Raw genomic sequence first — 12,810 nt, 5'->3', positions numbered from 1 at the left:
CTGCATCAGTTTCCACTTTCTGTTGTAGAGTTTGTTTATGGCAGGGGAGCACCAGATTGGCTTCCTTTTTTTTGTAGGAGAGCGTCTTGGTTCAGTTGGATATGGCAAGATCCATGCATTTGTGTACGTGTTCTTACAGTGCATTGGTGTATGGTTCGGCAGTCATGCAACTGATCTCCATTTGCATGGGTGCCGTGAGTTAGCCACTTCTGTTTTTAGGAGCCTAAAGTTAGCTTTGAAGAAGTTTTTCATGGTGGTTACCTTTGTGGGGGAGGGGGATGTGGATTTCCAAGGTGATTAGTTTGTGGTCTGATCTAACTAGGGAGGAGTTGAGTATTGGTGTAGAGCGATGGTCGCCCATGTTAGTAATGACCAAATCAAGGATGTTGCCACCTCTAGTGGGTGTAAGAATGAGCTGGTCCAGGGCATTGGTATTAATGAATTTCAGGAAACGTTGGGCAAGTGTATTGGTACACGAGTAGTTTTCCCAGTTAATTAAGGGATATTTGAAGTTGCTCAGTATGACAGTGTTAGGTTGGACACTAATATTCTCCAGGGTGCTTAGGAATGTGGAGTGTGAGTCTTGGGATATGGTTGGGGACCTATAGCAGGCTACGACCTGAATCGCTGTCTTACCCAATGTTAGCTGCACTTGAAGTATGTCAGATGCGTTATGTTGGGCTACTAGTCTGGAGGTGTGCACATCCTTTATGAATATAGAAACACCACCACCTTTGGAGCTTCGGTTCAAGTTCTGGGGTCGAAAGGTGTGGAATGAGTTATAGCTTGGTAGTGCAGAGATGCTTTCTGCTACCTTGAACCAGGTCTCTGTTATGGCACAAATGTCGATGTTCTCCATTTTAAGGAGTGCTTCGAGTTAATGCATTTTGAGATTAAGACTTCTAACGTTGAGCAGCATGACCCTTAGATTGCATTTGTTTGTAGTGGGTACGGTGGTAATTTGGTCTTTGGAAAGCCACCTAAAAAGCCGCTATAGGGATGGCAAGAACTTTGGCCAGTATCCGGAAGCCTGTGGTGACAGATGCAGGCCATCTCTGGCAAAGCATCGGGGTCTGTCAGTCATGTCATTCCAGGCAGACAGATACTTGATCCCCTTAGAATGACATCAGAAGCTTAGCCAATTATTGAAATCAATCATTTCCTGCTTGTACTGTGGTATCTTTCTGGGTGATGGTAGGATGCTTCTCATGGCTAGGGTCATACCCACCTGGGCTACATAATCTAAGAGCTAATCCATGGCTCTCTTATCAGGTATAAAATAATATTGTGTACAGATAGAGCCAGCCTACAATACCGATTAAATCCTTGAATTTCTGAGTCCCTTATTTTCTTTGCCAGTGGTTCTAAATATAACGCAAATAAATGGGAAAGAGGACATCCTGCCTGGTTCCTCTTCTCAAACAGAAATTATCGGAGAGGACCCCACCCACCTGAATTTTCATATCGATCCCACACAGATGGTTACTGTCTTTCTTTTTTTTCATATTCTTCAAGAAAATTTTCCATTGAAAAACAGTTTCATATATAACGTCGCAAAATGTCTTTGCTAATAAGAATAAATGCTTTTATACCCAAAGGAGCTGTTAAATTGTTCCACAATTCCTACCTGTCCATTTCTTTGTCTGCTTTATTTTGTATCCGTACCACGCACTTACATTTTTCATGTTCTTCTGCCTTCTTTTCTGCACCTCCCCTTCTGCCTTCTTTTACTTTCTCTGTATGTTATTTTTCCTTCTCACCACTATTCTTCAGGATTGTCCCTGCATCCTCCTTTTATATTTCCTCCATAATGTCCCCCAGGAAACATCTCCTTCATTTTCCGGCTCCTTCTGCATCACCATTTCTTCAAGTAAATGTTCCCACAACCCTCCCAACTGGAGGGATGTAATTATACATCCGGCATTTTCTGACTCCTCTCCATCAAACAGGTTTCTTTGAAGCATCTCACCAGAGTCCTGCACGTATTCTCTGGTCTCAGTGTTTGCTTTGTCCTCTGTTTCTCTCACTTCTCCATCATTTCCTTCTTTCTCCATCTGCCTCCCTGTTTGTGTGGGCTGTCTCTGTGCCTGGAACTGAAACAAGAAGTGCTCCTGTAGGAGAAGTTCCCCGATGCCCTGGATACATTTCTCGTAGTGAGTATGAAAACCTCCTCAGTTCTCCCCTTAAAAGAGTCCATTAGCCTAGTGGGACTAAGCCAGTCAACAGAATGTATATAATTAACAAAATGACAGTAAAAAATATGTGCATGTACTGAGGTGTTGTATGTGCTAATATCCCTAATCTGATGTATGATAATGTATTGTATGTCTAAACATACATTATCTGATGAAGTTTTTGTGGTGATGATGTGTATATGTTGAGTGGTTGTATGCATTAGCATCCTTAATTTAATGTATTTGTTTATGTGTGTATGTTGAAGTATTATGTACATTAACGTCTTTAATCTATTGGATCTGTTGTATATGTGTATATGCTGAAATGTAAATAGACATCCTTAATCTGTTGTGTGCATACTGTGGCATTACACGTGTTAACATTTAACAGGTGGGCCTTCTGCATATGTATGTGCATTAGCATTATTAATTTGACGATTTGTTGTGTATATGTATGTGGTGAAGTGTTATATGCATTAACATCCTTAAGCTGACTGACTTTGTGTATATGCTGAAGCAGTCTGAGTTAACATTTTTAATATGATAATTTGCAGTGTATCTGATGAAGTGCTGCATGTGTTAACATCCTCAATGTGTCTGATGAAGTGCTGCATGTGTTAACTTCCTCAATGTGTCTGATGAAGTGCTGCATGCGTTAACATCCTTAATCTCATGGATGAGACTTGATTCTTATTTTGTATTTTGATTGTTTAGTTGTAATGGAAGAGCACAGAGCCGTGTTGGTGAAATTTGATAAAGCATACCATCCTGTTCTGCATGTGCTGATGTCCAGTTCGATTGGAGCTGTAACTGCTTTCCATATGCTTCAACGAACTCAGTCCTGTGACATACTAAGTCAGCAGTTTCACTGGAAAAATTTCTTTGAAGCTCTGTGCAGAGATGAACCTTTTCTGGAAGGACAGGCGCAAACACTTGTACTGTAAGTGCACATAATATGTTCTACGTTTAAGACACTCCTTAGTGCATATCCATGTAAAGTGCTGTCTGAGGAGCTTTCATTTCATGTAAATGTATGTTGTTATAGCCATACTATCTGGCTCTGCCAGTGCTAAGAAATCACATTCTTTGTATGGATTAGAATGTGAAAGTACCAGCTGGTGTGTATTTCATATTTTTTAACCATAAGGAAAGATTGTCATTTTTTTTTTAATGAGAGAGTGAGCGCGCGTGTGTATGCGCTCCAGTCGTACCACTGTACAGTGGCACCCCATGCCCATGGTTCTGCACAAGCCTTAGCTAGAACCTCGTGAGGCCCTGCATTTAAGGAGTTTGCATACGACACCTTGTGTTCTTGGTTACCAAGCTGCAGTGAGTCTTTGGCTTTGCTGCTGTGAAGGCAGTCTCTAATAAGTGGCATGGTTGTTTGGTGTAGAAGTTTCATAAAATTTTAGTGTAGTTTGTTTTCTTCCAATCATTACCACTTTCCCATTTTATTTAATGGTAAACCTTTAGCCATGGCTTAGTTCTTTTAGGAGAGCGCAGTCACTGCCAAGGAGCACAGTTTGCTCCATGATCTGGAATTTGATTTTGCCATTGAAATCCTTTGGATGGTACTGGGAGGAGTTCTCCTTTGTTGTGACATATGATGATGGTGGGGTTAACACCACAAAAAGGAGCCTCTATTTGTGATGATCACCAAACCTGTAGTTGGTTCCATGTCATGGTGCTTGCCTAACTTCTTGATGTATTTATTACTCTGCCCTGGTCACGTACTGAATGTTTTCAGTTTCCATTAATTTCCACTCTGAGCCATGGCTAACAAATATAAGAATATTATAGCATCAAGTAGGGGATACAAGAATGAACACTGCTAGTATGGCTTAGCCATAGAAATCTGTGCTTTGCAGATAGCTGTGTGTGTGTGTGCCTTTGTGTCAGTGAAACACGTGTATTTGATGTGAGTAATCCTTAAATGATATATTGTAACTAACAGCATTCTACACATCTGTGGAGGGTACAAAGCATGTGTCGATTTGTGTAATGGAAAGGCAGTTAGTGGAGTATGGCACAAGTGCTACATAAACAATTACTACAAAGAGTGAACTTTAATTGTTCATAGAAACCTACCATTGGCAAAAATGAGCTGCAAAGTAGCTGATGCACAGTTAACTTACTGGTTAGTCCTGAGTGTAAGCAAGGACAGTGGTGCCCTGCTAAAGTTTTTGTTTGTGATGGATATTCTCCTTTTGGAAACATAGTTGTACTATAATAATAATGCTACCCAATGGTTAACCACGTAGGCCCACGGGACATGCAGTCCCTTTATAGGGATAACCCAGGAGCAATGTGTGGTAAAGTGATTTGCTCGTGGGCACACAGTATGCAAATGAGGGTTGAGTGAATCAAACCCCAGACCACAGGAACTACAGCTCACAGCCTTTAACCCTGTATGCCAACTTCCAGTACTACTGCCATCAGTGGAGGTGGGTATTACCATAAGCATTTAGCATCCCATAAGGCATACTGTTCGGTGGGGGGGGGGAGTAGTGAGATTTCTCACTGAAATAAACATAGGGCTCCGTGTATAGGGTAGGCACATGCATGAAACTCATTGCATGCACTTTCAAAATCCATAGATTTTGTTTTCATCAGAGAACATTCCCACATCACATTTCCTTGGATCTCAACAAAGCTGTGCATGTATGTGCTCATATTTTTGATACTGACTAAATTGGTTTCATGTGATTGATAGTGGAAGGTGCTGCAAGGTTTTGGCAGAGCACATAGTTGGAAGTGCTTAGTAGTGGATGACCACTTCATCAATGGCTGTTCAGTTGAAAAATTAGACTGAATGGTTAGATGAAAGAAGTGCATGTAGTTTCCTTTAAGGTTTGGTGTTCTCTGAGCTAATTATATTAGTTGATAGAGTTCCATCCCCCTCCCCCCATTTCACAGCTTGGTCAGTGACAGTAGCAGCGTGCCAGTCTCCCCCACCCCCCTATTTCACAGCTTGGTCAGTGACAGTAGCAGCATGCCAGTTCCCCCCCATCCCCCCATTTCACAGCTTGGTCAGTGACAGTAGCAGCGTGCCAGTTCCCTCCCTTCCCCCCATTTCACAGCTTGGTCAGTGACAGTAGCAGCGTGCCAGTCTCCCCCACCCCCCCATTTCACAGCTTGGTCAGTGACAGTAGCAGTGTGCCAGTTGTACTGTATACACTGCACACTGACATGGTGCCTCCTCCAGGCACAGAGTTGGACTCATCATTAAGCGCTCCTTGCTTACTGTTGGCTGCTGCTGTTCTACCCTCCTTATCCAAGCTCTTCCTGCCTACTTATGCACTAGTACTGTTTTAGCTGTAGTGAAGTATAGTTAAGCCATCCTTGTCCACTGTACTTATTCACTGATCTTACACAGTTCAAAAGTTAGATGTGTCACATTTTAAGAAATTGTTTTTAAACTCTAGTCACTGCTTCTTTTCAGAAAACCATTGTTTCATCTGCTTCCACAAATGTGCAAGAGAAACCTTTTATCGCTTGTTCATTTAGCACACCATATGGTGCCTAAGGATTGCCTGCAGAATTTAATTGAGATGGTTGAACAGGACTCAAATCCACAGCCTTGGATAAAAGCACATGTGCTCATGCTTAAAAGATTTCTTGATACCAGAAGTCTTGGTTGGACTTTATGGATGTTGACCCCAGAATGCCAGGAGCATCTAAACAGTCTGTGCAAGAAGATAACTGATGATGCCCAGGGAAGCAATGGTCCTGGCACAAAACTGGGTTGGGTCAATGATGAAAAGCAAGTAATTGTATCATCAGCCACTTGTAGCGAAAGTAGTGATACTGCTATGTCCCAGAAGTCTAAGAAACGAAAAAGTGAGACAAGTGACATCTATGACTTTCTTTCCCCTGAAGAAACTGAGGTGCAGGATGTAAAAAAGTTTAAACTAACTGAAGATTCAGTCGAGCTGTTTGTGGAGAAGTGCACTCCCCCACTGGAAGCAAAAGGCAAGGGGGGAACTGATGGAGCAGGAAAAGAACATGATGCACCTGATGCAGATCCAGAGGCTTCTTCAGAAGGCCAGGGCAGTAGCTATAAAGAAGCTGGACTACACCTTCCAGAAAACCTTGTGGTAGGTCTTTTTTTAAACGTGATAATTTGGTTAGAGGTATAAAGGAGGAAGGAGGCAGCCAAGTCTTTAAACTATATTTGCTTTTCCTTTCACAATACGTGTTGGTTGTTTCCTTCCTGTTGATGTTCAGGAGCTGTAAGGACATAAAATGGAGTTATACTGACTTAGTACATTAAAAGAAAGATTAACTTTGTTTAGTGTCTGTAAATAAACCTAAAAGTAGTGGATACCTTTGTTGTCAAACTATTTGGGATAATGACTAAATGTGACAGAACACCCCCTGGGTTCATCATGTTTGCCTGAGTGTCTCCGAGCTGTGCAGCTATGCGTTCCCCCTCTTCTTCCATTTTTTTTCTCCTGTCCAAAGAATTTTTACATCTTTAAACCCCATTGTATATGCACACCCTGTTGCCTCTCTTCAGCAGTGTGTTACAAGGGAGCAGAAGCCCATTGTACATACACACCCTGTTGCGCCTCTTCAGCAGTGTGTTACGAGGGAGCAGAAGCCCATTGTACATACATACCCTGTTGCCTGTCTTCAGCATTGTGTTATGAGGGAGCAGAAGCCCATTGTACATGCACATCCTGTTGCCTCTCTTCAGCATTGTGTTACAAGGGAGCAGAAGCCCATTGTACGTACACACCCTGTTGCCTCTCTTCAACAGCGTGTTACAAGGGAGCAGAAGCCCATTATACATGTACACCCTGTTGCCTCTCTTCAGCAGTGTGTTACGAGGGAGCAGAAGCTTCTTTTTGAAATATTTCCTGATATCTTTCTTTAAGGCTAAGAAGGTTGTGCACTTCCTTGATATACAGAACATCAAACAATTGTGTGTTTTACCCCCATGTAAGGTATCTGAGTACATGTTTACTACTGGCACTGCATTGCAGTCTATAACAAGTCAGGGGCCCCCGTGCTTGGGAGGTATCTGAATGCATGTTTACTACTGGCACGGCATTGCAGTCTATGATGCAGGGAGCCCCCCATGTCAGGTATCTGAATACATATTTGTTTACTGCTGGCACTGCATTGCAGTCTATGATGAGACGGGGAGCCCTCATGTGAGGTATCTGAACACGTTTACTGCTGGGACTGCATTGCAGTCTATGATGAGGTAGGGAGTACCCCCCATGCAAGGTATACATGCATTACTACTGGCAATGCATTGCAGTCTATGATGCAGGGAGCCCCCCATGCCAGGTATTTGAATACATGTTTACTTCTGGCATTTCATTGCAGTCTATGATGACGCGGGGAGCCCCACATGCTTGGTATCCGAGTACATGTTTACTCCTTGCACTGCATTGCAGTCCATGATGAGGTGGGGTGTCCCCCCATGCAAGGTAACTGAATACATGTTTACTGTTGGCACTGCATTGCAGTCTATGATGAGGCAGGGAGCCTACCATGCAAGGTATCTGGATACATGTTTACTACTGGCACTGCATTGCAGTCTATGATGAGGTGTGGGGAGCCTCCTGTGCAAGGTATCTGAATACATGTTTACTACTGGCACTGCATTGCAGTCTGTGTTGTGTCGGGGAGCCCCTCAGTGTGAGGTATCTGAATACAGGTTTACTATTGGCACTGCATTGCAGTCTGTGATGATTTGAGGGCCCCCATGCGAGGTGCCTGAAAACATGTTTACTACTGGCACTGCATTGTAGTCCATGATGAGCCGGGGAGCCCCCCATGCGAGGTATCTGAATACATGTTTACTAGTGGCACTGCATTGCAGTCTATGATGAGGCAGGAAGCCTCCCATGCGAGGAATATGATTATATGTTTACTACTGGCCCTGCATTGCAGTCTGTGATGTGGTGGGGAGCCCCCCATGCAAGGTATCTGAATGTATGCTTACTACTGGCACTGCATTGCAGTCTATGATGAGGCGGGGAGCCTCCCATGTAAGGTTTCTGAATACATGTTTATTACTGGCACTGCATTGCAGTCTATGAGGAGACAGGAGTCCCCCATGCGATTATGTCTGAATACATGTTTACTACTGGCACTGCATTGCAGTCTTATGATGCGATCAGCCCCCCCCACGACATATCTGAATACATGTTTACAACTGGCACTGCATTGCCGTCTATGTTGAGGTGGGGAGCCCCCCATGCAAGGTATCTGAATACATGTTTACTACTGGCACTTTATTGCAGTCTGTGATGAGGCGGGCAGCCCCCCATGGGAGGTATCCAAGTACATGTTTACTCCTGGCACTGCATTGCAGTCTGTGATGAGGTGGGGAGTCCCCCATGCAAGGTATCCAAGTACATGTTTACTACTGGCACTGCATTGCAATTTATGTTGAGGTGGGGAGCACCCCCCGGTGTGTGGTATCTGTATACATGTTTACTTATTGCACTGCATTGCAATCTATGATGAGACGGGGAGCCTCCCGTGCAAGTTTTACATGTTTACTACTGGCACTGCATTGCAGTCTGAGGAGGCGGGGTGCCCTCCATGCAAGATATCTGAATACATGTTTACTACTGGCACTGCATTGCAGTCTATGATGAGGCAGGGAGCCCCTCATGTGAGATATCTGTATATATGTTTACTGCTGGCACTGCATTGCAGTCTGTGGTGAGCCCCCCCATGCAAGGTATCTGTATGCATGGTTCCTACTGGTATTGCATTGCAGTCTGTGATGAGGTGGCCCCCCTATGCAAGGTATCTGAATAAATGTTTACTGCTGGGTCTGCAATGCAGTGTATGATGAGACAGGGAGCCCCCCCCCATGTGGGGTATCTGAATACATGTTTACTACTGGCACTCCATTGCCGTCTATGACGAGGTTGGAAGCTGCAGTGCACAGTTACTGTCCTTCAGATGAACCATTCTTGCCTTATCTGATATTTCTGGAATATTAAAAATCCTATGATCTGAAGTAGTTACTTCATTTGCTCTGCAACCTGTGGGTATCGGATCTGAGCCGGCAGCTTTCCAAGCTACAAGATCCAAGCTCCTAGCTCCTCCCCCTACCCATAATCCCCGGCTGTGTGCTACATTACCTCAGATCGTTTTTTGCCGCGGCTGAAGCAGCTACTTTTGAAGAGCTCCTTGGCTTTTTGGTGAGATTGAACCTTTTTCTTCTTTGTAAAAAAAAAAAAAAAAAAAAAAATCTTTTCTTGTGTGAGTGTTTAGTTTTCTTGGGTTAGTTAGCGAAAGTGTAGTTAGTTAGGTACCTTTGTTCCCCCCTTTCTAACTAGTTTGATGTTCTTCATCTCACATTGCTGCAGTCATAACCTGTGGGTAGTCCGCTGTCCTCGGTCGGCCCGAATACCAAAGTATTAGGCTGGCGTCGGTCATGGGCGCTCAGATCTGACGTCAGTGCGTCATGGTATTAAAGCGCATGACCGACGTCATATCCTCAGTCTTTTTTGCCACATGGTCCGAAGCAGAAGCAGCGTTTGCAAGTGCCGTTCGGCGTTCTGAAATTTTCGTATTCTGAGTTTCAGACCGAAACCAAGTTGGGCTAAGTACCCCGTTGGGGAATATTTTTGTTTTTTCTTGCCTCAGTTATTTCCGGATGTCAGAAAAAGTGAATAATTGTATTTCTTGTGGGAAACAGATACCGCATAGGGATTACCACTCTCTCTGTATTCCTTGTTTGGGGCCTGAGCACGACGTAGTCGGGTGTCGCTTTTGTGCTAGGTTTAATAAGCGCACCATTAAACGTAGGTTAGATTGCGCTAGGCTTGTCTTCGGTAAGCGGTGTAATTACAGTATGCCGTCGGATCCTCCGACGCCCGCTACCGCTAAGAAGCGCAAAGAAAAATCGTTAAGGTCCAAACAGGATGAGTCGTCCGTTCCGGACGCCGGTTCTTTAGAAACTATGGTGGAATCTGTAGATCCAGCCGAGGTTTCAGCTGAGTCTCAGGGGGAGCCGTTAATTTTACAGGATGTGGCCACTCAGGAGTCAGGTCAGGCTGAGGGGGCCTCTCAGGTTGCTGTACTCCCTTCTTTGCCTAAGGTGGTTAGGCCTTCTCCTTCTGTCTCTAAGGTACCTTCCAAGGTCAGGCCTGGTTTGCCTTCCTCAGGTGTCAGTCCTGGTTCTGCAGGTTCTGTGCCTAAAAAACATATGCTTAAAATGGCAGAAGATTTGATTTCCTTAATCAGGGGTTCTTTGCCCCCTCCAGATAAGAGGCCTAGGGTGGAGCCAGAGGTGGAAAGTTTGGAACAGGCTTCAGATTACTCAGAGTCTTCGGCTGAAGACATTCAGGATTTTCCTCCTTATTCTGATTCAGACGCAGAGGATTCCAGTCCTTCTGCTTCTCCTCCTGAGGATTTTTCTTTTTCAGAAACCCTGCATTCTATGAGGGAGCATTTTAAATGGGAAGGTCAGGACTTCTCAGATTCCCGAAAGAGGCTTAGGGAATTTTTGTTTTTACCTCAACATCGGCCCTTGGCTATACCTCCTGTTTTGGATGTTGTTCAGGATGTTTTCTCGGAGGCTTCTCTTAATCCAGACTCTTTGCCTCCTGCGCCAGTTAAACCAGATAGGTATTACAGAGTGCCAGAGGCTCATAAATATCTGTATAAGAGCCCAAGGGCTGACCCAGAAACTATTAGCCAGGGACCTAAGGGTGTCAGGGCTTCTGTTGTAAAGAATCCAGTTCCTATGGATAAAGACTCTGGAGCTTTGGATAGGTGGGGAAAGAAAGTGTATACCTCTTCCACTCTAGCAATGAGGGCTTTGAATTGCCAGTTTCATATGTTGAAGTACCAGAATTTTCTCCTTACTCAATTAAAATCTAAGGTAGATGCTTTGGCAGAGGGCATAGAGTGTAAGGAATTACAGGATTTGGTTCATGCCTCTGATCAGGTGGGTAAGCATTCTTTGCAGTGTGGTTTCGATGCTTTACAGGCTTCTTCCAGGGTGGCTGCCACTAGATCCGTTATTCGCAGGCACGCCTGGCTTAAGGATCAGAACTTGTCAGAGCATGTTAAAGCTAGAATTTTGGATGCTCCTTTGCAGTCTGAAGTTTTGTTTGGTTCTCCTGTGGAGTCTGTCTTAAAGAAAATGGAAGACAAAGCTAAGTCTATGCAGACTGTTAAGGATTTTTTGCAGGTGCAGCCCCCTAAGTTTAGCAGGAATTGGCCTACTAAGGGATGGGCTTACCCTTCTTCTGATTTACAGTCTAGGGGCAGATCTAGACGTGGTAGGAGCAGAGCTCAGGGTTCTTTCAGGCCTAGAACGTGGAGTTCCCCTGCACAATCTGAGGGCAGGGGCCAGTCCTTTCGTAAACAGGCCCAATGACCTGCAACTTCAGCTGCCAGATCCTTCCTGTCTGGCAGCTCCTCTGGGAGGAAAGTTGGCACTCTTCAAGCAAAACTGGCTTTTAGTCACCCAGGACAAATGGGTGTTGGACATTATAGACCGAGGCTACAAGTTTTATTTCCACACATTGCCTCCTTTCAAAGGTATGCCAGACGTTCCTCCTCAGCAAAGGGTAGAGGCTCACAAACAGATTTCTTTACTTCTTCAAATGGGGGCTATACAGCAGGTCCCTCTGTCAGAAGTAGGCCTAGGATTTTATTCTCGCCTGTTTCTTGAACCAAAGAAAGGAGACACTTGGAGGCCAATTTTGGATTTATCTATCCTCAACACATACCTGGACATTCCAAAATTCAAAATGTTGACGTTGCAACAACTTCTGCCTCTGTTGGGCAAAGATCACTGGATGGTAACTCTGGATCTCAAAGAGGCTTATCTTCATGTTCCTATCAGGCCCAGTTGCAGGAGATTCCTGCGTTTTCGGGCTGGGACTTTACATTATCAGTTCTCTGCATTACCCTTTGGCTTATCTACTGCCCAGGGTGTTCACAAAGGTTCTGGCTCCGTGATAGCCTTCTTAAGGTTAAGAGGAATACAAATTTATCCTTATTTGGACGATTGCCTGATTCTTGCTCAAGACAAAAACAAGCTACTACACCATCTACAGTATGTTATGGCAGTGTTAAGGTGCCTAGGGTATTCTGTGAACGAAACAAAGTCCAGTCTAGTACCCTCTCAGGAAATGTGCTTTCTGGGTGTGAGACTGAATACAGCTTCCCAGATGGCTTTTTTGACCCTGGACAAACAAAGGAACCTTACACTTTACTTCCAACAATTGTCTCTACGGTCCAGGCTGACTGCAAGGACAGTCCTTCAAGCCTTGGGGTTCATGGCATCTTGTATTCTGGTGCTTCCCAATGCCAAACTGCATATGAGAAAGTTACAATGGTATCTCAAAAATGTATGGACACAACACTGCCACGATCTGGACACTGTCATTCAGATAATACCTTGCATTCAAAAGGAATTTTTGTGGTGGGCCCAGGAATGTCACCGAAACAAGGGACTCTCTGTGACCCGACCAGAGGCGAGTCAGATCTTAACGACAGATGCCTCAGACAAGGCTTGGGGAGCACACCTCAATGGAAAATGGGTTCAAGACACGTGGCCTGCCAGACTTCAACATTTACATATCAACTTGAAGGAGATGTTAGCAGTCCAATTTGCATTGATGGCTTTCAAGGATCTACTTCA

The 12,810-nt window shown here is 44.3% G+C and overlaps 1 protein-coding gene across 1 annotated transcript in view; it reads left to right on the top strand.

Moving 5' to 3' along the window:
• Positions 1–12,810, top strand: part of FANCE (FA complementation group E) — a 797,034-nt gene that overhangs the window by 118,382 nt on the left and 665,842 nt on the right. Inside the window, exons 2-3 of the mRNA XM_044076581.1 lie at positions 2,889–3,114; positions 5,617–6,271. Coding sequence (XP_043932516.1) covers positions 2,894–3,114; positions 5,617–6,271 — 876 coding nt within the window. The 5' untranslated portion in view covers positions 2,889–2,893. The remainder of the gene's footprint in view (positions 1–2,888; positions 3,115–5,616; positions 6,272–12,810) is intronic.

This window comes from Protopterus annectens, chromosome 7.part0, assembly GCF_019279795.1.
Source record: "Protopterus annectens isolate FY-2018-M chromosome 7.part0, PAN1.0, whole genome shotgun sequence".
Lineage (NCBI taxonomy): Eukaryota > Metazoa > Chordata > Ceratodontiformes > Protopteridae > Protopterus > Protopterus annectens.
Note: the sequence above shows the minus strand (reverse complement) of the source record. Positions and strands in the feature narration are given on the sequence as shown.